The sequence below is a fragment of the Phocoena sinus genome, chromosome 3 (genome assembly GCF_008692025.1).
Source record: "Phocoena sinus isolate mPhoSin1 chromosome 3, mPhoSin1.pri, whole genome shotgun sequence".
Lineage (NCBI taxonomy): Eukaryota > Metazoa > Chordata > Mammalia > Artiodactyla > Phocoenidae > Phocoena > Phocoena sinus.
Window position 1 is genome coordinate 120,835,882 of NC_045765.1, and position 25,785 is coordinate 120,861,666.

The following is a 25,785-nucleotide window of genomic DNA, read 5'->3' on the forward strand; positions in this document are numbered from 1 at the left end:
ATCCCACATGCTGCGGACCGGCTGGGCCCATGAGCCATGGCCACTGGGCCTGCGCTCCGCAACGGGAGAGGCCACAACAGTGAGAGGCCCGCGTACCGCAAAAAAAAAAAAAAAAGATACTGAGTAGAGGATGAAGACAGGTTAGAATTTAAGGAAAAAAAAGTAGCCGCCACTAAAAAGTTTTAGCAAAGAAGTTGTTAATGTGAGATGATGTTTCATGGCAACAAACCTATTTTCTCCTGCTAGCTGCTCCTACATTTCAGAAATGTTAAGTCCTCCAAAACTTTTCCAAATAAACTGAAATGGGGAAAACAGAATACTACCTCTACAAAGCTGTTAAAAAGCAAAATTCTGATGTGATAACTGAAAAGACAATTTATCCTCAATAACTATAATGTAGATCAATGTCTCAGGAAAACTAGAAAAACATTAATTTCAATTCTTTGTCTAGTTAAATCTATTGGCTGCAGAAATTGTGCAGTCTTATTGTCCACCTTAGTGCCTAAGGTACTGGAATTAAATACAAAATTTTAAATTATTTGCACAAGTATTTAAGCAATTAACTTGAAGAGACAAAGGTTAAAAATTCTATCTAAAAAAATTTGAGTCATGTTGCACACCCTAAGGTGAAATTAAACCAAAAAAAGGGGAAACAATGCACACACACACACACACACACACACACATACATATATATATGCAGCATTATGGCAACATTGGGAATATCATATTTCTAGGCATAAAAATAAGCAAAGGCAATTCTTGAAAGACTGGATTAACATACCTTTGGAAGCTCTTCAATCTGATTAGCATCTAAGTAGAGCTCCTCCAGAGTTTTTTCAAAAGTAAAAATCTCTTTGGGAACCTGTTCCAAACTGCAATGAGAATAATCAAGAGTAGTGACGGTCTCCTCTTCTCCTCGTAGACAACGACATGGTACCAACCGCACAAACAAACTTCGTTTTGTAGTCATTTTTAGACACTGCAATATACAAACAAAACTAAATTTAGTAAAAACATGTATTATAACAATTTTTCAAAACAAATTATTCCAATTCAATTCTCACAGTTTACATATCACAGATAAATATCTCCTCCCCAACACATTAAATAGAATGCATTTAACATTGCTTTATTATCAAATTTTATATATAGTGAAGTTCAAATTAAACTCAAGCACTTCTGTACTTCACAAAATGATCCATTAAGTAACCAATTATATGCTTCTATAAGCATATAGACCCACCTCCCAGAGTAATGAAAGTAAAAACAAAAATAAACAAATGGGACCTAATGAAACTTAAAAGCTTTTGCAGAACAAAGGAAACCATATCGAAAAGACAACCCTCAGAATGGGAGAAAATATTTGCAAACGAAGCAAAAGACAAAGGATTAATCTCCAAAATATACAAAACAGCTCATGGAGCTCAATATCAAAAAAACAAACTAATCAAAAAATGGGCAGAAGACCTAAATAAACATCTCTCCAAGGAGGACATACAGATGGCCTAGGGGCACGTGAAGGATGCTCAACATCACTAATTATTAGAGAAATGCAAATCAAAACTACAATGAGGTGGGACTTCCCTGGTGGCACAGTGGTTAAGAATATGCCTGCCAATGCAGGGGACACGGGTTCGAGCCCTGGTGCAGGAAGATCCCACATGCCGTGGAGCAACTAAGCCCGTGCACCATAACTACTGAGCCTGCGCTCTATAGCCTGCGAGGCACAACTACTGAAGCCCGCATGCCACAACTACTGAAGCCCACGGGCCTAGAGTCTGTACTCCGTAACAAGAGAAGCCACCACAATGAGAAGCCTGGGCACCACAACGAAGAGTAGCCCCCGCTTGCCACAACTAGAAAAAGCCTGTGTGCAGCAACAAAGACCCAATGCAGCCAAAAATTAATTAACTAAGTAAAAAAAAAAAACTACAATGAGGTTATCACCTCACACTGGTCAGAATGGCCATCATCAGAAAATCTACAAACAACAAATGCTGGAGAGGGTGTGGAGAAAAGGGAACCCCACTGTGGAGAACACTATAGAGGTTCCTTAAAAAACTAAAAATAGAACTACCATATGAGCCAGCAATGCCACTACTTGGCATATACCCTGAGAAAGCCATAATTCAAAAGGACACATGCACCCCAATGTTCACTGCAGCACTATTTACAATAGCCAGGACATGGAAACAACCTAAATGTCCAATGACAGATGAACGGATAAAGAAGATGTGGTACATGTATACAATGTAATATTACTCAGCCATAAAAAGGAATGAAATTAGGTCATTTGTAGAGATGTGGATGGACCTAGATTCTGTCTTACAGAGTGCAGTAAGCCAGAAAGAGAAAAACAAATATCGTACATTAACACATATATGTGGAATCTAGAAAATGGTACAGATGAACCTATTAACAGGGCAGGAATGAGACAAAGACGTAGAGAATGGACATGTGGACATGGGGGTGGGAAGGGGAGGGTGGGATGAATTGGGAGATTAGGATTGACATATATACACTACCATGCGTAAAACAGACAGCTAGTGGGAACACGCTATAAAGCACAGGAAGCTCAGCTCAGTGTTCTGTGATGTCCTTAGATGGGTGGGATGGGAGGGTGGTGGGAGGGAGGTCCAAGAGGGAGGGGATATACATATACATATAGCTAATTCACTTCGTTGTACAGCAGAAAATAACACAACACTGTAAAGCAATTATAAGCTAATTTAAAAACAATTTTTTTAAAAAGAAACATGCTTTATTAGTCTGCTCATCCTCAACAAGAAAAACCCTAATACAACAAAGATATTTCTTTAATTTCTGACTAAAAGCTGTTTCTCAATTAAGAACTTGACTCTATGTAGTTCTGAGTAGAAAGTGGGAGTGCAAAGATATTTTCAGGTCTTCTAACCAGCCATTAACTTTCCTGTAACTCTCCCACATCAAAATTCCAATCTAAGCCAAGTATATTTTGTTTCAATTAATATTGTTCTTTTAATTTTTCTAAAGTTTATAGGTCTTATATGTGTATAAGTTTACACAATAGAGAAGAAATTTGCTCCAGTAAAGTGTAGACTTCATTATTTCGATCTAATTGGGGGGAAAGGCTCAATTCTGAATTAGAAAATTCTCAAGGCTAATTTTATTAAGAACACAACGTTCATACAGAGATTAATTCCAACTAGGAGGCTAACATTATACTACCAAAGAAAAGCCTACATCAATAAATGATTGCTAATTAATGTTGTCAATTCTTTGTAAAAGAATAATAAATTCTTGCCCTAAGCAGAAGACTCTCTGAGAGTATTAGATTACTTCTACCCAGAGCCAAGGCTAGGTTGAAGCCAGTGCAGCAAATGCCTCAGGCACACACACACACACACACACAAACTCAGTAATCAAATTAAATATTTTAATGCAATATCTTTTTAAAAAATCCAAATCACTGAAAAATAATCCATTAATGACCAAAATGGTAAATTTAAAAATAAAGACAGAATCAGTATGACCAATTTTTTTTCTTTTGCCTCAGGCTCCAATGTGGCTCTGCAAGGCACTGCTTCTAACTCTTCTAATTATATCATATTCTTAAAGAGTTTGACAATAGGATAAGTATTTCCCTTGCAATTAAAAAAAAACAACTGACTATTCTTACCATGTATGCCAGGCACTGTGCTAAATTCTTTATATAAACTGTATGTTTCAGGACTTTCCTGGTGGTCCAGTGGTTAAGAATCTGCCTTCCAATGCAGGGGACATGGATTGATCCCTGGTTGGGAAACTTAAGATCCCACATGCCGTGGGGTAAATAAGCCTGCGTGCTGCAACTACTGAACCCACATGCCACAACTAGAGAGCCCTTGTGCCGCAACAAAACATAAAATAAAATAAAATATTAAAAAAAACTATGGGCTTCCCTGGTGGTGCAGTGGTTGAGAGTCTGCCTGCCGATGCAGGGGACACGGGTTCGTGCCCCGGTCCAGGAAGATCCCACATGCTGCGGAGTGGCTGGGCCCGTGAGCCACGGCCGCTGAGCCTGCGCGTCTGGACCCTGTGCTCCACAACAGGAGAGGCCACAACAGTGAGAGGCCCGCGTACCACAAAAAAAAAAAAAAACCCTATATGCTTATTCTCATTTCATCCTCGTGTATCTTTCTAAGGCATGTATTATTATTATCCCTATTTTTCCAAAAAGAAACTGATTCTGTGCTTGTAGTGCACTATACTGCTTCTCAATATATAATGATATACTTGAACTCAGATTCATGAAATAATTCAAATATCAATAGGTCTTTACTACATACTTTTCCTTTAGGGTTTACAAAAACAAGCTACCGATGGGGTTCAGGACAAACCACCCCAAAATATGGCACCCCAAAATATGGCACCCCAATATATGGCATACTGAATATTTTAAGCTAAAGGAGTTTGATAAAATAGCAGAAGCAGGAAGGTCACTCTGACCTTCCACACCATTCTCCCCTGAAACAGGTAATAAAATCCTCCTGTGAAAGGTGCCCTCCCTATACCAGGAGGTATCTCTGAAGACAAAGGAAGAAGAATTCTAATGAACAGGACTTGTTAAATCTCCCCCAGTTTACTACACTTACTTCATACTCTTTGATCTAAAGTATTTCTACACAACTGTCCACTTCATCAAACACGGCATAAAAATACTCAGGTTTAACTGTTTCTTTGGGTCTTCCTTTCCTTACAAAGGTTCCCTGTGTCACTTAAAACTTACATTAAATAAATGTATATATTTTTCTCCTTTTAATCTGTCTTTGTCAGTTTAATTTTCACACCCAGCCAGGAACCCTAAGAGGGTGAAGGAAAAATTTTTCCTCCTTTACACTATGATGTCAAACATCAAATGATTCTATCTAAAATTTTTGTCTCATGGGGATGTAATGTACAGCAAGGTGACTATAGTTAATAATATTGTACTGTATATTTGAAAGTTGCTAAGACAGTAGATCCAAAGCTCTCATCACAAGAAAAAAAATTGTTACTATGTATGGTGATGGATGTTAACTAGACATATTGTGAGGATCATTTTGCAACATATACAAATACTGAATCGCTACGTTGTATTACTTGAAACTAATACAATGTTATATGTCAATTATTACCTCAAGAAAAACAAAAAATTACTTTGTCAATAAAGTGTACTGAATTTGCTTAATCTCTGTTTATATGAAGGTGTATTTTACTGATAAGAATAAGCAGTCTTATTGATCTAATAAGAATTTAATCCCTAAAGGGGAATTTAGCTTATACTTGTGTTTAATGAGATAATAAAAAAATATTCTAAAAATGAATATACACTTTCTTTTTCAAGAGATTCTAAGACTTCAACTGATAATGAGTTAGGGGGACACTTAAGAAAAACGGGAATAAAACTCTATCTGCTCTGTCCAATCTGGTAGCCACTAACCTGAAAATTCAAGTTAAATCAGACAAAATTTTAAATCTGGTTTCAGTCACACTGACCATATTTTAAATGCTCAATAGCCACAGGTGGCTAATGGATACCATACTAAATAACAGAAGATACAGAACATTTCTATCACTGCAGAAAGTTCTAGGAGGCAGCACTAATACAATATTTCAAACTATTATTCTGGTTCATATTATAACTACTGTATGCTTATATTTATATGATAGTATGCAATAACTTGCAAGATATGGCCTAAAAAATCCATTTTCCAGAAATCATAATAGATTTGGAAGTATAACTCCCAGCTGAGAATAAGGGACACGAAATGTTATTACCAAATGTACATGGTTTAAGAGTGTAGGGACTTCCCTGGTGGTTCAGTGGTTAAGACTCTGCACTCCCAATGCAGGGGGCACGGGTTCAATCCCTGGTCAGGGAACTAAGATCTTGCATGCGGCACAGTGTGGCCAAAAAAAAAAAAAAAGTGTATTTATTTTACTATATTTATTTAAATCATCTGTGCAGGGCACTTGAGGTAGGAGGCAATTTACAAGGCAGAATTGTTAATAAAGGTAAAAAGACTTCCAAGACTTTTCTGTAGTGGTAATCATACTGCAGAACTTCTCAGAAGAGACCATGAATTCAGAAAAAGATTAGACACACAGCTCTAGGAAACTGCAAAGAGTTTACATCTCAAGTGAAAACTTCCTCAAAAAAACAAAAACAAAAGAAAACTTCCCCCCCAAAAAACAAAAGAAAACAAAACTTCCTGTGGACAGAGACAGTGGAAAGAGCAACTTAGACCTCAGAATAAATTCAGTGGGCCTGAACCAATACAAAAATGGATCCCAATTTAGACTAAAAACTTCTGATTGATAAGAAAGGAGGGGGACCTTAATTATTGAGGTCACAAGAGGAAAGTACCATATGAAAGGGAATGAATAACAAGACCCAAAGAGATCCTCCCTTACACAATACTACAAAGAAGTAATAAACCAAAGGGAGAAAGACTGGCCTGATAGGAACAGGAAGTGATCAACATGGGACCGCTAATTAGAATTTTAGTGTTGTGATATAAGAGGCACTTAGAAATCAGACTTAAAACGGCAGACACAAAAACATTCTAATCAAATGGAGGAAGAGAAGCCAACCAAAAAAAAAGGCATAATAACCCAAACATTTTCTAACAAAAGAAATTAAAACTACTTACCACTGGGTTGAATTTATCTCCCTGATGTTTCTTAATTGAGCCAACATTCTATGGAAACCATACAAAGAAACAAAATTAACAATAAAAATAGATCTTTATGACTTTAAGGAATATCTCTTCTAATTTCTTATTTACCTCAAAATGTAAATTAAAATTCTCAATAATTCAGCCCCATAAACTGACACATACAAATTTGCTAACTTCTAAATACATGGCTACCTTCTCAACCAGTCACTGGATTTACTGTTCATAATACATTTGTAAACTGTTGAGAGCCCTCATCTATATCAAATAATAAATACCTCTCTATCTACCGTTAAAACCCCATTTATTTGCCCTTACTGAAAAATAATAAAGTTTTCCCAAGCAAATAAACTCTAATCACCAATTTAAATTTAGTAATTTTTGATGCTTCTATGCAGCAGACACTGTTAATTGCTTATCAGTCTTTTCCCCCTTTCCAGAATTTTCCTTATTCAGGGTGGTAATAGACCCAGCTAAAAACCCACTTTTGAGCTTTCCTAGAAGGGTGAACAGGTAATGGATGACACAGTTAAGATCAACGACATATACTTAGAAGTCTACTTTGGGGGTGGGATGGGGGTTGGCCCTGGAAAAACATTTGCTTTCCTTATCCAGGGACAGATGTGAACATGTCTACTTCTATCCTATGACCATGAGTCAACAAGCATGAGGATTAAAAACCTACCAAAAAGGCTGACAGAGTAGAAAGACAAAACAAGCTGGGGGTCTCTAATAGCACAGTTGAGTAGCTGAACTACAGAAATATCTGGATTTCTTGGTTTATAAGAAAACTAAACCCCTATTTGCTTAAACCATTGCTATGTTTTCTGTACCTGTAACCAACACATTCCAAAATAAGACAGCCCAAAACCCAAAATAACAGCATTAATGTATATACATCATAAATAATCTTTTTTTAAAGATATTAATAAGTGTGTTTCAGAATTTACAGGGTCACTTTAAATATATTGGGCTATATGTCTCTATGTTAAATTGTTTAGGACTGCTGAGTTGTTTAACCTTCTCCACAAATTCCACCCATAGTACATGCCACAAAAAATACCTTTGCATATATCAAGCAAAGATGGCCACTTAATCTGTCACTCAAGGTACTCCCACATACATAGTTGTCTGGTAAAATGGCACTGCCAATGAACTGAGATGGAATAAGGCTACAGAAGGAGCAGGTTAGAGAGAAGAGAGAAGGAAGTTTGTGTTTAAAGACTTTAGCTTGAAATACCTGAAAGCTTTCCTACTGCGATCCTACATAGGCAGTTAGATATGGGTATTCAGAGATATGGTGAGAAATCCAAACTGAGGATATAAATTTGTAAGTTATCTGTTTAGAGATGATATTTAAAGTAATGAAATTAGATGAAAGAATCAAGGGCATGAATGTGGACAGAAGAGTACAGGTTCAAAAAAGAAAGAAAAGAAGAAGGGAAGGAAGGAAGGGAGGGAAGAAAACAGATTCAATGACTGGGCCCTGAGATATAAAAATAGGTCATAAAGAAGAAATAGAACCAGAAATAGAACACTAAAGAGAAGCAGTCAGTGAGACAAGAGAAACTACCCCCCAACCACCCACCCAAAGTGTGATATCCTAAAAGCTAAATGGAAAAAAATGTTTCAAGGAGGAAGTTATCAACTATGTTAGTAAGAACTTTAATTGTCACTGTGTAATAATGTAAAGGTCACTGATTATCTTACTGGGCAGTGGTAGAGACAAAACACTGTTTGGAGGGGATTCAAGAAATAGGAAGAGGATAATTTGACATAGCAAATACAGGCAACTCAGGTAGTTTCGCTAAAAAAGACACTGGAAAAATAGAGCAGTAGAGAGAGCAGAATGTGAATCAAGAGTCACAGCAGTGGATTTGTACGCAGATGCGAATAATCTAGCAAGAGAAAGAGATATATTTTTATAAAGAGATTTGGAAAACTATTCATAGACCATCCTAACAAAGTTTCCCACCAGTTTCAAAAAAAAAGCTGCTCATAAGGAGGAGAACAAAACAAAAGAAACCTCGGGTGCCATGGTACAACTAGCTAAACGAAATTCACTTAGGGTATTTTTAAAACTACTACTAGAGTACCGAAGCTTCTCCCTAGAGATTCTGATTTAGGAGATGAGATATAAAACTCAAGATTCTTTATCATACACAAAATGCTGATGTGATACTTTTTTCTAACAGTTTCAACAATCATCAATCCATAGTCAATATTATTTCATCTATACTCAAACCACCATCTTTTCCCCTTTCCATCCTTTTTTGATAAACTCTCATTTGGGGGATTACTGTACCAACTGAAAAGTGAAATCACTGTAAAGGTTTTCTAAAATATATTATGTTATACTTCCCTATGGATCTGAAGAGATCACAAGTTATACTTGGCTAGATTTAAGAGAAATCTTATGTTGGAACCATCTTTTTAAATGAGTTCAGAAGTTGAAATGCACAACAAAGGCTCCTCAGGCATGCCCACAGCCATTAGATGGTATTTAGTGGTTGTGTACGATCATTTTAGTTTAATCATGGCTATCACAGTATTTGTTAATCTGTATTTGGTACAACCTGTGCTTAATTCTAAGGCATTTTATGGACATTATTAACCCATTACCGGTAAGTACATGAATAATAAACAATGAAAATAGTTATATGCAAAAGAGCAAAAATAAAAACGTAAAAAAAGCTATGTAATGAAAAAAACAAATACTGTATAGGAGCATTTGATTGTGAAGGACAAAAATAACTGAATGTATAAAATGTGCTATGCCTACAACATATACAGCAAGAAATGAGGAAAGGAGGCTGGTGAAATAGCTAAATTTCACACTTACAAGGTCAATGTTGCTGTCTGACCCCTGCTAGCCTAATTCTAATTCAGTAGAAAGCTGAGAGCTTCTTCAATGTCAGCACTGTTAATCAAACTTTCACATCAAACCATGGTTAGCCTAAATATGCCAAAAAAAAAAAATCTTAATGTGGAATAAAATAGTTGACATACATACTGAAGTTATACGGAGTTCCCACATTTGCAGAAACTTCCACTTTATATTTTTACAAATAACATAATAAAAAAGACCTTTAGAGTAAAGTTTGGCAAATGCATACATCCATATAACCAAAAGCAACCAAGATATAAAATCTTTCCATCACCCCAGAAAGTTCCCACGTGCTACTTTCCAGTCAACACCCTGGCCAAGGCAACCTATCCTAAATAAGAGTGCTATGACATTTGTGTACAAGTATTAGGAGAATGCAGGCTTCAGTTCTTGTGGGTAAATATGGGAGTGAAACTGCTAGATCAAAGTCTATAAGCATGTTTAATTTTATTTTTTTTAAAAAAAGGAATAAACAAACAAGTCATTTTACAAAGTGGTTTTAACACTCCCAGAGTTCCAATCAATTCCTCACCAACACTCGATATTCTCAGTCTTTCTTAACATTAACCTATGTAGTCGGTGCAGACAAGTAGCTCGCTGTATTTGTGTTTTGCATTTCTCTAATTACAAAATGGCATAGCAGAGCTTCATCTGTACTTGGAACTCAGTTAGATGATAAGATACTGGACTCAAGCCTTACATGACACTCTAGTGGGAAAAGACTTTTGTAGAAAAGAATGACGAAATTTTGTTGGGAGGACTGCAAATTATTGTACAAGAGGATATACTATATTAGAAAACAATTCTCCATGAACATCTCACATTTCTGCATGGTCTGGGTCCACTGAGCAATGTCATTTACAGCCAATTTAAGATGTTTATACAAGGATACATTCCAAATAATAACACTTAGCAACACTCAGACAGTTCAATGTCCTCTCTCCAGAGACAATTTGTTTAAATTCCAGAGTAAAAATAAGGTTTCTATCTTTCACTCTCCTGAGGAGAGGATAGACAGGTCATAAGTGGTCCTATGAAAGATCAGAGTTTTCTAATTTGGGGTTCCCCTTCTGTAATGCACACTACTATCTGTGCAGGTACCATCTGACCCTCACTGTGAAGCCCTATGAAGATTTCGGCTCAGGTAACTGACACAAAATATGGCCCTGGTTGCTGATTTTCAGGGAGTAATAAACCCTTTGTTTCTGGTCTAGAAGTCTTGTGCCCTTTTCTGGCAAGTTAACATTTTAGATTGTAAGTAGGGTAAAACCTCAGACTCTTTACTGTTTCTGATTTAACCAGCGTAAATTAAGAAACATGGCCACGGGGCTTCCCTGGTGGCGCAGTGGTTGAGAGTCCGCCTGCCGATGCAGGGGACGCGGGTTCGTGCCCCGGTCTGGGAGGATCCCGCGTGCCGCGGAGCGGCTGGGCCCGTGAGCCATGGCCGCTGGGCCTGCGCGTCCGGAGCCTGTCCTCCGCAACGGGAGAGGCCACAGCAGTGAGAGGCCCGCATAACGCATAAAAAAAAAAAAAAAAAAAAAAAAGAAACATGGCCACAATGTTTTATACCACCTGAGATCAAGAGATGCAGAGTCTGTTTCCCCACTCTTTGAATTTGGGCTGAACTGTGACTTATACCAACTCAATGTGGCAGAAGTTAGGCAAGTAACAGTGCCTATGCCTCAAGAAGATTTACAACTTCTGCTTTTACCTTCCTTGAATGCAGCCCTGAGGACATGATGCTGTAATTCTTTATAGGATAAAAGACCACTTGCTGATTCACAAATTCAAGAGCTATATAAATTGCTGTAGTTTTAAGCTTAAGTTTACCAACTGTATTGATTTTTTCAAAGAGAAAACTTCATAATTTGTTCATTTACTTATGGGACATTTTCCATTTCCCTGATTTCACTTTTCTCTATTTTTTCGGCCTTTTATTTATTTTGAATTTGTCTTTTTCTGACTCTTAAGGTAAAGCTTATTAAGTAATTGATTCTAATACTTTATTCTTCAAGATTTAAAGCTATAAATTCTGAGATGCACTTCATAAAATTTGGTATGTTGTCTTTTTGCTGAATTTGTTTAAAATGCTAATTTCCCATTTGATTTATTATTTTACCCACAAGTTATTCAGAATCACCTTAATTTCAAAACATTCAGGGACTGGGAATTCCCTGGTAGTCCAGTTGTTAGGACTTGGAGCTCTCACTGCCGAGGGCCCCGGGTTCAATCTCTGGTTGAAGAACTAAGATCCCACAAGCTGAGTGGTACAGCCGAAAAAAAGAATTCAGGGCTCTACTAAACCTCATTTTGTTACTGATTTCTAATTTAATTCCACTGTAATCAGAAAAAATAATATTATGATTTCAAGTCTTCACAATATGTTGAAGTTTTGACAGCCCCACATGAGATCTACTGAGGTGAGTGTTTCATGTATATTTAAATGTCACATTCTGCATCTCTTGGGTTTAGTGTTCAAAAAATGTCAGGTTAAACTGATTGAGAGTGGTGTTCAAATCTTCTGTACCCTTACTAATTTATGGCAATCTTTTTCTACTAATTACTGAAAAGTACTGCAATCTCTAACCGTAAGTGTAAATATGTTTTATTTCTGTCAATTTTTATTTCATGTGTTTTGAATCTCTTATAAAGTATCAATAAATACACATTTGGGGTTCTTGTACCTTCTTGAGGAATGGATCCTTTTATCATATAAAATGTTCTTTCTCTCTGCTAATAATCCTTGTCTTGAAGTATAGTTTGCCTGATATCACTATAGCCATAGGAACTTTCTTTTGGTAAGTGTTAATGTATATTTTTCCAACTATTACTTTTAACCAAATTTGTCTTTAAATTGCCTATTTATATGAAGCATATAGTTGGGTCTTACTATTTTATCCAATCTGACAATTTCTATGTTTTGATGGTAGGCGTAGACCATTTATATTTAATATAATTACTGGTGTGATTTAAGTTTATTACATTACTATTTATTTATTTGTTCTTTGTTCCTTTTTTTCCTGCCTTCAAATATAGTTATTTTTTCCTATATTATCTCATTTTATGGACTTTAAGCTATACATATTTTGTGGTTGCTCTAGGAATGTACAGTATGTATTCTTAATTCATCATAGTCCACCATCAAATAATATTATACTATTCTAATTATACTATGTAATTTTATATATGATGTAACAAATGTAAGAGCATAATTTATTTACGTCTACTCTCGCTCATATTTCATGCTACTGTCATAAATTTTACTTCTACATATTATAAATCCCACAATTTCTTTTTGTTTTACACTATTCAACTGTCATTTATATAAATTTAAAAACCAGAAAAGACTTTCATATTTATTCACACATTCACCATTTCTTAGTCTATTTCTTACTACTATCGAGCCCATTTGAATAGTTTTTTTAAAAGATACTGCATTTTTCAGTTCTAGAAAACATCTGGTGTTGGTACAAAGTTCCCAATACTCTCCTGAAATACTCAACCCCTTGCATGTTATCCTGTAAATTGTTTTAAAATCACTGTCTCCTAACTCATTGACTCCTAACTCTGGGTCATCTAATAAGTCTGGTTTTCTTAACTGTTTTCTCTTAATTATACAATCATATTTTCCTTTTTCTTTGTATATTTCATAATTTTTCACAGTATTCTAGATGCTTTTTATAAAATAACAGTTGAGAATTGAATGTAATATTGTTAAGTTTCACTTATTACCCAGAGAGTCTATGCTCTTCTCTCAGTTAGGATGAGTGACTGATAATTCAGTTTCCTATTAGAACCAATTTGAGCTGGGACTGGCTGCAGCTTTAATTAGAGTGAATTCTTCTGTGATCAATTCAACCCCCAACTTCCCATCTTCAACCACAGCCATATCTTTTTGATCTTGTCAAAATCTGAGATAGGAAGAATCTGGGCTGCAATTCCAGATATTTTTGGTTCGGTTTACCTTTAGATTCAACCGCAGCAGTGTCCCATAATTTAAGAAACATTAGAATTTGCAGAACTATACATTTCTATAGGTATTTTTCAACTAAGTCTCTACTCCTCTTTACAGCAAAATTCAAGGTGGATAAAATTATCAGGTTTAATGATTTAATTTTGCCTTTGGGGCTCTGTCAGATTCCCATCCCTTCACAAAAGCCCACACTGTCACTTGAGGACTGGATGATTTATATTCATCCCTTCAGTCTTTCCATTTATGGTAAGTCCTGCTTCATCCTATACTGAAATCTGGCTGCGAAACTGCCACACTCTTGACTCACCTATGAGAGGTTCATGTATCTACGGAAGTCAGTTCACTAAGGCTTCCCTGATTCCACTGATTTTTTGCTAGCTTTATTTTTTTTTTTAAGTGTGATTTTTATTCTTTACAGGTTTTTCTTATTCTTACCAGGGGACCAAAAAAATTTTGTGCCCTCCTATATGCTAACTAGAAGCAGAAATACTAGGAAAAAGTGCAATAAAATTTCTGGGGAAAAAAACAAACAAACAAAAAGAAATACTAGGAGATTGCCAGTGTAGATAAAACAGTTCTGTTTATAGAAAAGATACTCCCATGGAAGATATCCAGCCTGACTCACCCCTTTGTGAAACAAACTTGGTCAAGGTAGAAGACAAATCTTCAGAATTCTCCTCCATCTCAGTTTAGAAGGAATGACAATTTATGGGACAAAAAGAGGGCCTAATTATTTTTACAGAAAAATCTTTCATTCCACAATTAGAAATAAGACTACAAATGCAAACATCCCAGCTAGAATTGGTTTATTTAACTCTGAAAACCTAACATTAGATCATTCTATAATCAGAGGGAGGAAGCAGAGGGAGAATGAGGAAAGAAAGCAGCTCAGTATGGCTCATAACCAAACTCAGAGAAGGTGAAACTGTGCCCAAAAGGAATACTGAAGGTCTGTGAGTAAATTTCAACTTTTTCTAACACAGAGTTATTTCTGTTATTTTCAACAATAGGTCAATAAAGCTGTGCAAAGAGACGTTTGTTGGCAATATGCATCACATATATTCACAATGATGTTGTGCTTAACATGGTAGGAAATTAAATCTTGGCATTATTTCAAACTTAAAAATACCTTCTCATACAGTCTTGCCTGGATTCTAAACTATTCCCATAACACAATCCAGCAGTAGGACTAATTTCTTCATGTGTATTCCCTTATTTCTCTTTACTTCCTAGTACTCATCTCTATGCCAGAGTAAATCCCAATCTTCTTAGTTTCTGCTAATGACTTATAACAACTTCTTTTCCTCCATGAACTCATTACACATGATTTGGGAAGCCTTGATGGGTACAGAACAAGATGCTCAAATAAACCAAGTAGAGCCCTAGTTCTCTGAGATATTCTAAGGAACAACTGATTTTGATCATATGCAGAAATACAAGACACGGAGTAGGTGTTATTTTTCCTCCCTTAAAAAGGACCTCTCCTGAGGATATCTCTCCAGTTACTAACCCATTTCTCTGCTCCCTTTTACAGCAAAATTCCAAACAAGTTGTCTATGCACTGACTTCAATTATTTCATAACAGTTCTCAAACCCACTCCAATCACACTTTTGTCCCAATCACTTCAATGGAAACTGTTCTTCATAGATTATTAATGGCCTACCTATTGCCCAATCCAACAGACAATTCTAAGTTCATCTCTCACTTGACTTAGTAGTAGCATTACTCCCCACTACTTTACCCATTTTCTTCACTTAGCTTCCAAGACACCACATCCTCCTGATTTTGTTCCTACACCACTGGCCAGACCTCAGTCTCCTTTGCTAATTGCTCCACTTTATGTCAACCTCTTAACACATTACAGTGACTGAGAATACAGATGTTGGCCCTCTTCTCTATCTATACTCATACCTTTGGTGATCATCCAGTTTCAAATCTTGAAATATTATCAACTCTTTCAATACTAAGTACTCTACCGACACCTGTCTTAGTTTGGGTTCTCTCAAAAACAAAGGCTGAGGTAAAGACTTGAATGCAGATAGTCTAAGAAATGACCTGAGGGAGCAGTGAGAGAATGAGATACGGAGGAAAAGCCAATATAAGAAATGGTATATTATCAAAGTCATCCCTAAAGACAACTGGGGTTCATTCCACTTAAACTCCCTGAGACAGGCGCACAGGAGGTCTCATAACTGTCTGCCTATAGGATGAGAGGCAAGCTGTTATCCATCTGCTCCTGTCTCCCACTAGTTAAGGACTGCTTCTATGGACATTAACTTTCCCAAACCACCAGCCCATGCTTGCTTTCTGGTATAGATGGCCTCCCACAGCAGAGAAATCACTGGGGCTTACTTTCACTAAAAAGACAAATAACAAAACTTAACAATGGGCAAAGGATTTGAAGAGGCATTTCTCCAAAGAAATACCAATGGCCAATAAGCACATAAAAAGATGATCAACATCATTAGTCATTAGGGAAATATAAATCAAAACCACAAAGAGATAAAACTTTACACCAACTAGGGATGGCTACAATAAAAAAGGTAGGTGTCAAGACAGATGTGGAGAAATTGAAACCCTCATACATTGCTGATGTAAATGTAAATTGTTGTAGTCACTTTTGAAAAACAATTTGGCAGTTCCTCCAAGAAGTTAAACATAGTTACCATATGACCCATCAATTCCACTCCTAGGTATAAAACCAAGAGGACTGAAAACACCTGCTTTCAGAAAAACTTGTAACTAATGTTCATAGCAGCATTATCCATAGTGGCCAAAAAGTAGAAACAATCTAGTATCTATCAACTAATGAATGGAGAAACAAAATGTTTTATATCCATACAATGAAATGCATATTATTCAGCTATATAAAGAGATGAACTACTGATAAAGGATACAACATGGATGAACCTTGGAAACTTTATGCTATGGTAAAGAAGCCAGACACGAAAGGCCATATACTGTACAATTCCATTTTTATGAAATGTCTCAAACAGGCAAATTTATAGAAACAGAAAGCAGATCAGTGGTTCAGGGTCATGGGGCAGTGGGAAATAGGAGTGACTGCTCATGGGTATGGAGTCTGGGGAAATGATGAGATTTTTTGGACTCAGATGATGATGATGGTTGCAGGGCCCTGTAAATGTACTAAAAATTACTGGATTGTACACTTTAAACAGGTGAACTTTATTGTATGTGAATTAGAGCTCGATGGAAAAATAGCTTAAAAAAAAGAAAAAATATCAGGACATTGGTTAATGCCACTATGATGTATTAATACAAAAGATTCCAAACTGATTTCCTAATCCCATTCAGTTAGCACCTGACTTTTCATTTCAATTTATTTTACCACCTTCCTTCTCCCTTTAAAACCTTAAAATAAGTTACTTATACCCAACCCCATAATCTAATCCCAACTAAAGTTTTACAACTTTACTGAGCCAAATCCTTTGCTCAGGTGAGGCCCTTTACCTTACCACAGACTCCTCCTTTCCACCTAACACTTCAATATGCTAATTACTTCTTTGTTCTTTAAGTAGCATTTTAAATGAAGCTGTCTATAAATAAAATGTTTTTATGCAGCATGTACAGTGCCCTAGAAACTGAGCCAAACCTGTTGAAGAGCATGACCTGATTTGCAAATCCTGGACACAAGGGCCCTAGTGCTTGAAATTCCACCATTATTTATTTTGGACACTCTCCAAACAACCTCTATTAAAATGCAAATCCACCTGGTGAAGATAAGGCCCTAATTTCTTAAGGTAAATTTCCTTACAGTATTTCCTAAATTCAAGAGAAAAGGAGCTATAGAGAAGGAACATGAGCAAAGAGCAGAAAAAGATAGAAACCAGCAAATGTAAGCACGCGCACACACACACACACACACACACACACACACACACACACACACACGAGGCAGGTTTGAAATCATTTTTCTGTACAGCTACTGTGTTTGTTTTGAGGTTAACTTAGCCTAATTATGATTATAAACACCACAAACCTTCCAAAGGAAACCAGATCAATCTTAACACCTTGTTACAGAAGGATTTTAAGAGCTTAATTAACACTTATAAGTAAAAGCTTAAAATTACCACCACTTGATCAAAGTCTTATGTATAAAAAGTTTCACTTTTAGTAGGATTCAGATTAATATTTTAGGTATATTTATAATTTTATTAACTCATTCTAAAAATCCCTTAGGGCTGAAGACATTTATTTTTTAAGTAAAATAGCATCATATATGTAGAGAAGAGAAGCAAACCCAAATTTTAAGCTGCTTCTACTTCTAAATGTCCCACCTATACCTAAATCCTCTTGTGCTTATCTAATAGACAATGTATGGAATTAGCCTTAATTTGTCAAACATTACTTTTGAAAGTACTTTTTTTAAGTAACAAATTTCTTTAAAATTCTCTGTAGAAAAGGAAGTGGGAAAATGTGAAAACAGCTAAGAACTGCCAGGTGCTTTGTGCCAAATTCATTCACATACTGAACTCTGACATCCCTGTAAATTAGCTATTATATACACATTTAAATATAAACAAAGATCACAGGACAAACAAGAGGCAAGTCTTAAAGCTCCAAGTATAATAGTGTTCCATATCATCAATGATTCTCAATGAATGAAAGGACACCTTAGGTCCAAAAACATCAAGAACCAACATGATAATAATTACACTTTCAATATTCCTGTTGAGAAAACATTTATAGGCATATGTATGAGTTTGGGAGTCTCTCGCAATAAAACCCCATGGCGTATGGGTGGAAACAATTCTAAAATTTCAACAGAGATATTCTATCTATCCCAAAATGGATGACAGGGAAAAATGACATAGACACCATTAGAATAACTTCCCAGTTCACAATGACCCTTCCTTTCTCTGAGAAAAGGTGACCGCAAATCCAAAAAATACTACAGTCAATGCAATTTTAAAAAATATAGCCCTTAAGGCAATACAACGGCACTAAACACAGTCTTTTCAACAGATGGTGCCAGAACAACCAATCACACTCAAAGGAATGAACCTAGACACTGAACTTACACCTGTCACAAAAATTAACTCAAAATTGATCACAGGCCTAAATGTAAAACATGAAACTATAAAACTCCTAGAAGACAACAGAGAAGAAAACCTAGATGACCTTGGGTATGGTGATGATTTTTTAGATACAACACCCAAGGCACAATCCATGAAAGAAATAATTGATAATAAGCTAGACTTTGTTAAAACTATAAACCTGTTCTGCAATGTAAAGAGAATGACAGGCAACAGATTGGCAGAAAATATAACCGGCCCTCCATATTTGCAGGTTCTGCATCCTCAGATTCAACCAACCTTGGATCAAAAATATTTGAAAAAAATCCCAGAAAGTTTCAAAAAGCAAAACTTGAATTTGCCACAAGCTGGAAACAATTTACATAGTATTTTCATCGTACTTACAACTATTTACAAAGCATTTACATTGTATTAGGTATTATAAGTAACCCAAGGTGATTTAAAGTACATGGGGAAGGCTTCTCTGGTGGTGCAGTGGTTGAGAATCCACCTGCCAATGCAGGGGACACGGGTTCGAGCCCTAGTCTGGGAAGATTCTACATGCCATGGAGCAACTAAGCCCATGCGCCACCAACTACTGGGCCTGCGCTCTAGAGCCTGCATGCCACAACTACTGAAGACCGCATGCCTAGTGCCCATGCTCTGCAACAAGACAAGTCACCGCAGTGAGAAGCCCGTGCACCGCAACGAAGAGTAGCCCCTGCTCGCTGCAACTAGAGAGAAGCCTACGCACAGCAATGAAGACCCAATGCAGCCAAAAATTTTAAATAAATAAATTTTAAAAAATAAAAAATATATAGGCAAGATATGCCTTGGTTACATGCAAATACTATGCCATTTTACATAAGGGACTTGAGCATCATCAGGTTTTGGTATCCTGGGACAAGGGAGGGTCCTCGAACCAATCCCGCCCCCTCCCCCATATGTGGGAGCACTGTGTTTGCAAAAGATACATCTGATAAAGGACTGTTATCCAAAATACACAAAGAACTCTGAAAACCCAACAAGAAAACAAACAATCCAATTAAAAAATTGCAAAGATCCTAACACTCTCACATCACCAAAGAAGATATACAGATGGCAAATAAGCACATGAAAAGATGCTCCACATCGTAAGTCATCAGGGAAATGCAAATTAAAACAACAAGGTATCACTGTAAACCTATTAGAATGGCCAAAATCTGGAACACTGACAACACCAAAGGCTGGTGAGGATGTGAAACTCTCACTCTATGCTGGTGGAAATGCAAAATGGTACAGCCGTTTTGGAAGACAGCTCGGCAGTTTCTTACAAAACTTAACATACTCTTACCATACAATCCAGCAATCATGCTCTTTGGTATTTATCCAAAGGAACTGGAAACTTATGACCACAAAAAAACCCTGCAGGTGTATGCTTATAGCAGCTTTATTCATAACTGCCACTACTTGAAAGCAATCAAGATGTCCTTCAGTAGGTGAATGGATAAATAAACTGTGGTACATATTCAGAGATTAAGAAGAAATGTGCTATCAAGCCATGGAGGAACCTTAGATGCATACTGCAAGGAAGAAGAAGCCTGAAAAAAACATACACACATATGTGATTCCAACCACATGATATTCCAGAAAAGGGAAAACTATGGAGACAGTGAATAGATCAGAGGTTTCCAGGGGTTGGGCGTGGAAGGAGGATGAACAGGCAGAACACGGAGGATTTTTAGGGCAGTGAATCTACTCTGTAAGATACTATAATGATGAATACATGCCATTATACATTTGTCCAAATCCATAGAATGTGCAACACCAAGAGTGAACCTAAATGTAAACTATGGACTGTGGGTGATAGTTATGTGTCAATGTAGGTTCACTAACTGCAACAAACGTACCACTCTAGTCGGGGATGATAATAATAGGAGAGGCTATGCATATGTGGGAACAAGGTTGTATATAGGAAATCTCTGTACCTTAGGTTCAATTTGGCTGTGAACCTAAAACTGCTCTGGAAAAAAAAAAAAAAGTCTATTTTAAAAAAAGAACTAGTCCTGATATTTTACTTATTATGAAAAAAAGAATGGATGCACATGAACTGGAAGACTTACAATCTCTGTCAGTGGTACTCATATTTCAACATGCAACCACTTAGTTTTAAATAATACCTCAAAGTCACCTCTTTTAACTATCTGAAAAAAAATTTTTTTTAAGCTAACTCAATCAAGCAAACTGGGGACACCATGCTGCCCAAAATTTGACATTTCCTGGGACTATGAGTATTTTTTTTATAGCAGACATGTGATTGGTTATACACTTGGAAATCCTGAAAATCTGTTAAGCCAGAATCGTCTGTACCATATTCTTTGGTATTTTAGTGGTCTCAGTAAAGCATTTGCATTAGGTGCCTATTAACAGTTCTAAACCTGCCTCCTGAGGAAACTACAAGCTTTATAATAGCAAGTACCCCTGCAGAGAAGGAATGCTTGGCTAGTCAGACATAAATACTTATCACTTTCTTAATTTGACAATAAACATACCATTCTCTCAATTGATTTCCAGAGCATCAATAAGCAAAATAGAATTCTGATATGCCATTCTTTCATTAGAAAGCAAAATCCTGAAACTGTCTGCTACTCAGCTAGATAAACTCCAAATTAGAACAGTGATGGTTAGAGGAGTATAAAAAATACTATCTCCATCCACGTCTATTTTACCCTTAGATCAAGTAAGAGTACCAAAAAATATATATATATGTGTGTGTGTGTATACATATATGTGTGATATATATGAATATATATACTTTGAAACACATTAGCCTACCCTCATGTATGATCCATCTTTGCTGAGTTTTTTGAATATTATATCATCCTATTTTTATTAAAATACATACATATTAAAAAAGAGCCTGAGAGCCATGGAATATGTGTTGTTAAATTATTGTCAACAATACTGTCCATTCATTACTCAACAGCTCTTATATAAGGGAATTTACATTTTAGAAATCATTTAGAAATTAATGCAAGGAAAATCTTTGAATCCTTTGGAGAACTTGATATGTATTTCTTTATTCAGGGTAATGAGAACCTTGGCTCCCAGGAAGCTTAGCTAAATCTGATGTTCTATCATAGCTAAATTACTTTAACGTTATATATTTCCTCACTCCTTTCCTTGGATCTGATTTTGTATTTCTATTAACTAGTATTCACATCCTATTAAAAGTCACCTCGAATCTTATTTTTAAGAAGAAATAGTTTAAAAAAAAAAAAAAAGTCAAACTGAACACACAGGGATCTTAATAAATAACTCTGTCATATGGTGAAAAAAATAAAAGAAAAACTGTTAAGGCTGCCCTTGAATTATCATTTGAAAATATCTCCAAATAGACCCCCAAAGTGCTAGAAAGTTACACAGAAAGCTAACTGCATAAGTATAGAGGCTGAATGGCACAATAGATCCTGGCAAAAGAATGCCTATGAGTCTCAGCTTATTCGTTTATCAGAATAAAGGTAGGGCTACTTATAGACTAGGAAAGTAGGACCTCAAATATTTATTCTTTGCCCTCACTTGAGCCCAGAACAGTTCTTAGCACAAGGTAGGTGCTTAAATGCTGTTGTTATATCTAACTTCTAAGCTAGAAGAGAACAGAATCTAGATTCTATATTATCCTCCAAAAATCTACCTCAAATCCTTGCTCCTACATGGTAAGCAGACTATATAGGTGAGACACTGTAGTGCAGGAAAAAACTATACTCCATAAACTGATACACTGGAACCTCTTCACCTTGTATACAATTCAAAGAACTAAACACTGTACTCTGAAGAAAGTGCCTAATACTAGTATATACGCCAATGCACGGCAGAAGATAGTAGATTAAAAGTAGAACTTTGTTTCGTCTTTTTAAGGTATGATGAGTAGGTCTAAATTAATTTGTCAAGTATATGCTGAGAATCTATTCATTATGTGTTAAGTACTATGCTATGAAAATAACAGATGGAAACACTATAAAATCCCATCAATAATAAACTACAGCAGAGCTACATAAAATTACAAAACCATTAAAATGCTATCTTTTTATGCAGAAATGGAAAACTGCTCATAATAAAAAGAGGACAAAGAACAATTTTTTTAAACAAAAAGTAATCTTATGCATATATACACAGGCTTAAGAAAAAACTAGAAACACAACAAAATATAATAGTAATTATCTCAGAGGTGGAACTGCATGTAATTTTTATTTCCTATTTTGAACCTCTCCTTATGTTAAAAAAATGTCTACACACACAAATATTCCCAACTGATTTTCAACAAAGATGCAAAGCAATTCAATACAGGAAGAATACAGCCTTTTCAAGAAATGGTGCTGGAGCAGCTGGATACCCAGAGGCCAAAAAGATATCCTTGACCTAAATCTCACACCTTATACAAGAACTGACTCAAAATGGATTACAGATTTAAATGTAAAATGATAGAACTTTCAGAAGAACACACAGAAAATTTTCAGAATACAGGGATAGGCTTAAGCACCAACCATAAAGAGTGATAAATTGGACCTCATGAAACTAAAAACTTTTGCTCTGCAAAAGACCCTGTTAAAAAAATATTTGCAAATCGCGTATCAAGAAAGGATCAGTATCTAGAATATATAAAGAACTCTCAAAATGCAACTGTAAAAAATATATATATATAACTAGAAAGTGGACAAAAAACAAGAACAGACATTGCAGTGAAGAGATATACAGATGGTGAATAATCATATAAAGGATATTCACCATCATTAACCATCAGGGAAATGAAAATTAAAATATGATGGGATACCACTATGTACCAAAAAGAACGGCTAAAATAAAAAGTAGTAAGAAAGAAATAGTAACACCATCAAATACTGGTAAGGATGTGGAAAAACTGGATCTCTCATACACTGCTGGTGAGAATAATGCAAACTAGTACGACCACTCTGGAAAGCACTCTGACAGCTTCTTATAAAATTAAACTACACAACACAGCATTACACTCAGACATTTATCCCAGAAAAATGAGAACTTATCTCCACAGAAAAACCCGTACATGAATGTTCATAGCCCAAAACTGGAAACAACCTAGATGTCCTTCAACATGAAACAGTTAAACAAACTGGTAGTACATCCATACTGTGGAATATCACTCAGCAATAAAAGTCAATGAACTATTACTATAAGCAACAACTTTGATGAATTTCCAGCGAATTAGGCAATTAGCCAATCCCAAAAGTTATATACTATATGACTCCATTTACACAGTTTTGAAAAGACAAAAAGGGAGGGAGGGAAGTATGGGAAGGAGATGTTATTGTAGTAATAAAAGGGCAACAACAGGGATTCTTGTGATGATGGAACTATTTTGTATCCTGACTATCAATTTCAATATCCTGGTTGTGATACTGTACTATAATTCTTCAAGATGTTCCCTCAAGGGGAAAAATCTCACTATATTATTTCTTAAAACTACATGTGAATCTACAATTATCTCAAAATAAAAGGTTTAGCTCCAAAGAGAAGCCCGAAATGCAACATTAATAAACTAGGGGAAGAGAGAAAAATGCTAGCATTTTTACTTTTATTTTAAAAAGAAAAAATTTAGTTAAGCTAACCAAAATATCCAAAAATAATTAGAAGAGTTTATATATTTAAGTTTTAAATTAAATAGCTAAGCACTTTTTAAAAGTTACAATCCAAACTAAACTCTTAGAAGAAAACATAGGGAAAAACTTCATGACACTGGATTTGGCAGTGAGTTCCTGGCTATGACACAAAAAGCAGAGGCAACAAAAGAAAAATTAGACAACTGGATTTCATCAACATTAAAAAAATTTTGTGCCTCAAGCCACTATCAATAGAGAAAAAGGTAACCCACAAAATGGAAGAAAATATTTGCAAATCATATATCTGGGTAAGGGATTAACATCCAGAATACAGAGAACTCCTAAAGCTCAACAACAACAGAACAACCAGATTCAAAAATGGGCGAAGACATCTCTCCAAAGAAAACATATAAACAAGCATACAAAAAGATGTTCAAAATCACTCGTCATTAAGAAATGTAAATCAAAATGATGAGATAACACCTTCACAGGCATCAGGATAGCTACTATCCAAAAAACAAAACTAAACAGAAAGGGAGTGTTGGCAAGGATATACTGAAATTAGACCTCTCATTAGACCACTTGGGCTCTGTTGGTGGAAATGTAAAATAAAATAGTACAGGTAACTGTGGAAAACAATATGGCAGTTTATCAAAAAACTAAAAATGAAATTATCATATGTTCCAGCAATTCCATTTCTGCGTATATACCCGAAAGAACTGAAAGCAGGGTCTTGAAGAGTAGTATCTGTACACCCATATTTATGGCAGCATTATTCACAATAGCTAAAACATGGAAGCAACCCAAGTGTCCATGACAGATGAATAGTGAAGCAAAATGCGGTTACATACAAAGGAATATTCAGCCTTAAAAAGGAAATCCTGACATATGCTACAACACAAATGAACTTTGAGGACATTATGCTAAGTGAAATATGCTGGAAGCAAAAGGACAAATATTATACGATTCTATTTTTATGAGGCACTTAAAGCAGTGAAAAGCATAGAGAAAATTAAGTAGAATGGTGGCTGCCAACAGTGGGGAGGAGGAGGAGTGGAACAGGGAGTTATTGTTTAATGCGCAGAATTGCAATTTTGCAAGATGAAGAGTTCTGGAGATGGATGGTGGTGACTGATGCACAACAATATGTACTTAATACCACTAAACTGTACACTTAAAAATGGTTAAGACAGTAAAGTTTATGTTACGTGAACTTTTATCATAATCTAAAAAAAATTTAAGTTATAAATCCAAAGAAGGGAAAACTTCTCAAAAATTTGGGGAAGCTTCAGTGGAAACAATGGGGTTGGGCTGGATGGATGAGTAGAAAGAGGCAAAAAATAAAAAGTATATTTTTTAAAATGTGAGATTACAAATTGCATGCTGCTTTAGTATAACTCTTTCCATGAAACTTCTTGGCTCAAATATTGATGGGTTTTTTTTTTTTGTAAACTGAGCTGTATTCCAGTTATTTCTAAAATTAAAAACAATCATCTATGACAAACTAGAATGTGCCAAAGGAAAAAGAAAAGGTGTATTAACTCAAGGTGTCCTCACTTACATGAACCCAGAACTTTTTATCTATAACACCTATTA

At 35.8% G+C, this 25,785-nt stretch overlaps 1 protein-coding gene across 13 annotated transcripts in view; it reads right to left on the minus strand.

Annotated features, from left to right (window-relative positions):
* The window catches only part of ERBIN (erbb2 interacting protein), a 110,679-nt gene that overhangs the window by 69,695 nt on the left and 15,199 nt on the right, over positions 1–25,785 (minus strand). For all 13 annotated transcript variants that reach the window (XM_032625197.1, XM_032625205.1, XM_032625206.1 and 10 more), the window contains exons 2-3: positions 6,657–6,704; positions 785–982 (exon numbers count right to left, since the gene is read on the minus strand). In XM_032625197.1, the coding sequence (XP_032481088.1) occupies positions 785–973 (189 nt within the window). In that variant the 5' untranslated portion in view covers positions 974–982; positions 6,657–6,704. The remainder of the gene's footprint in view (positions 1–784; positions 983–6,656; positions 6,705–25,785) is intronic.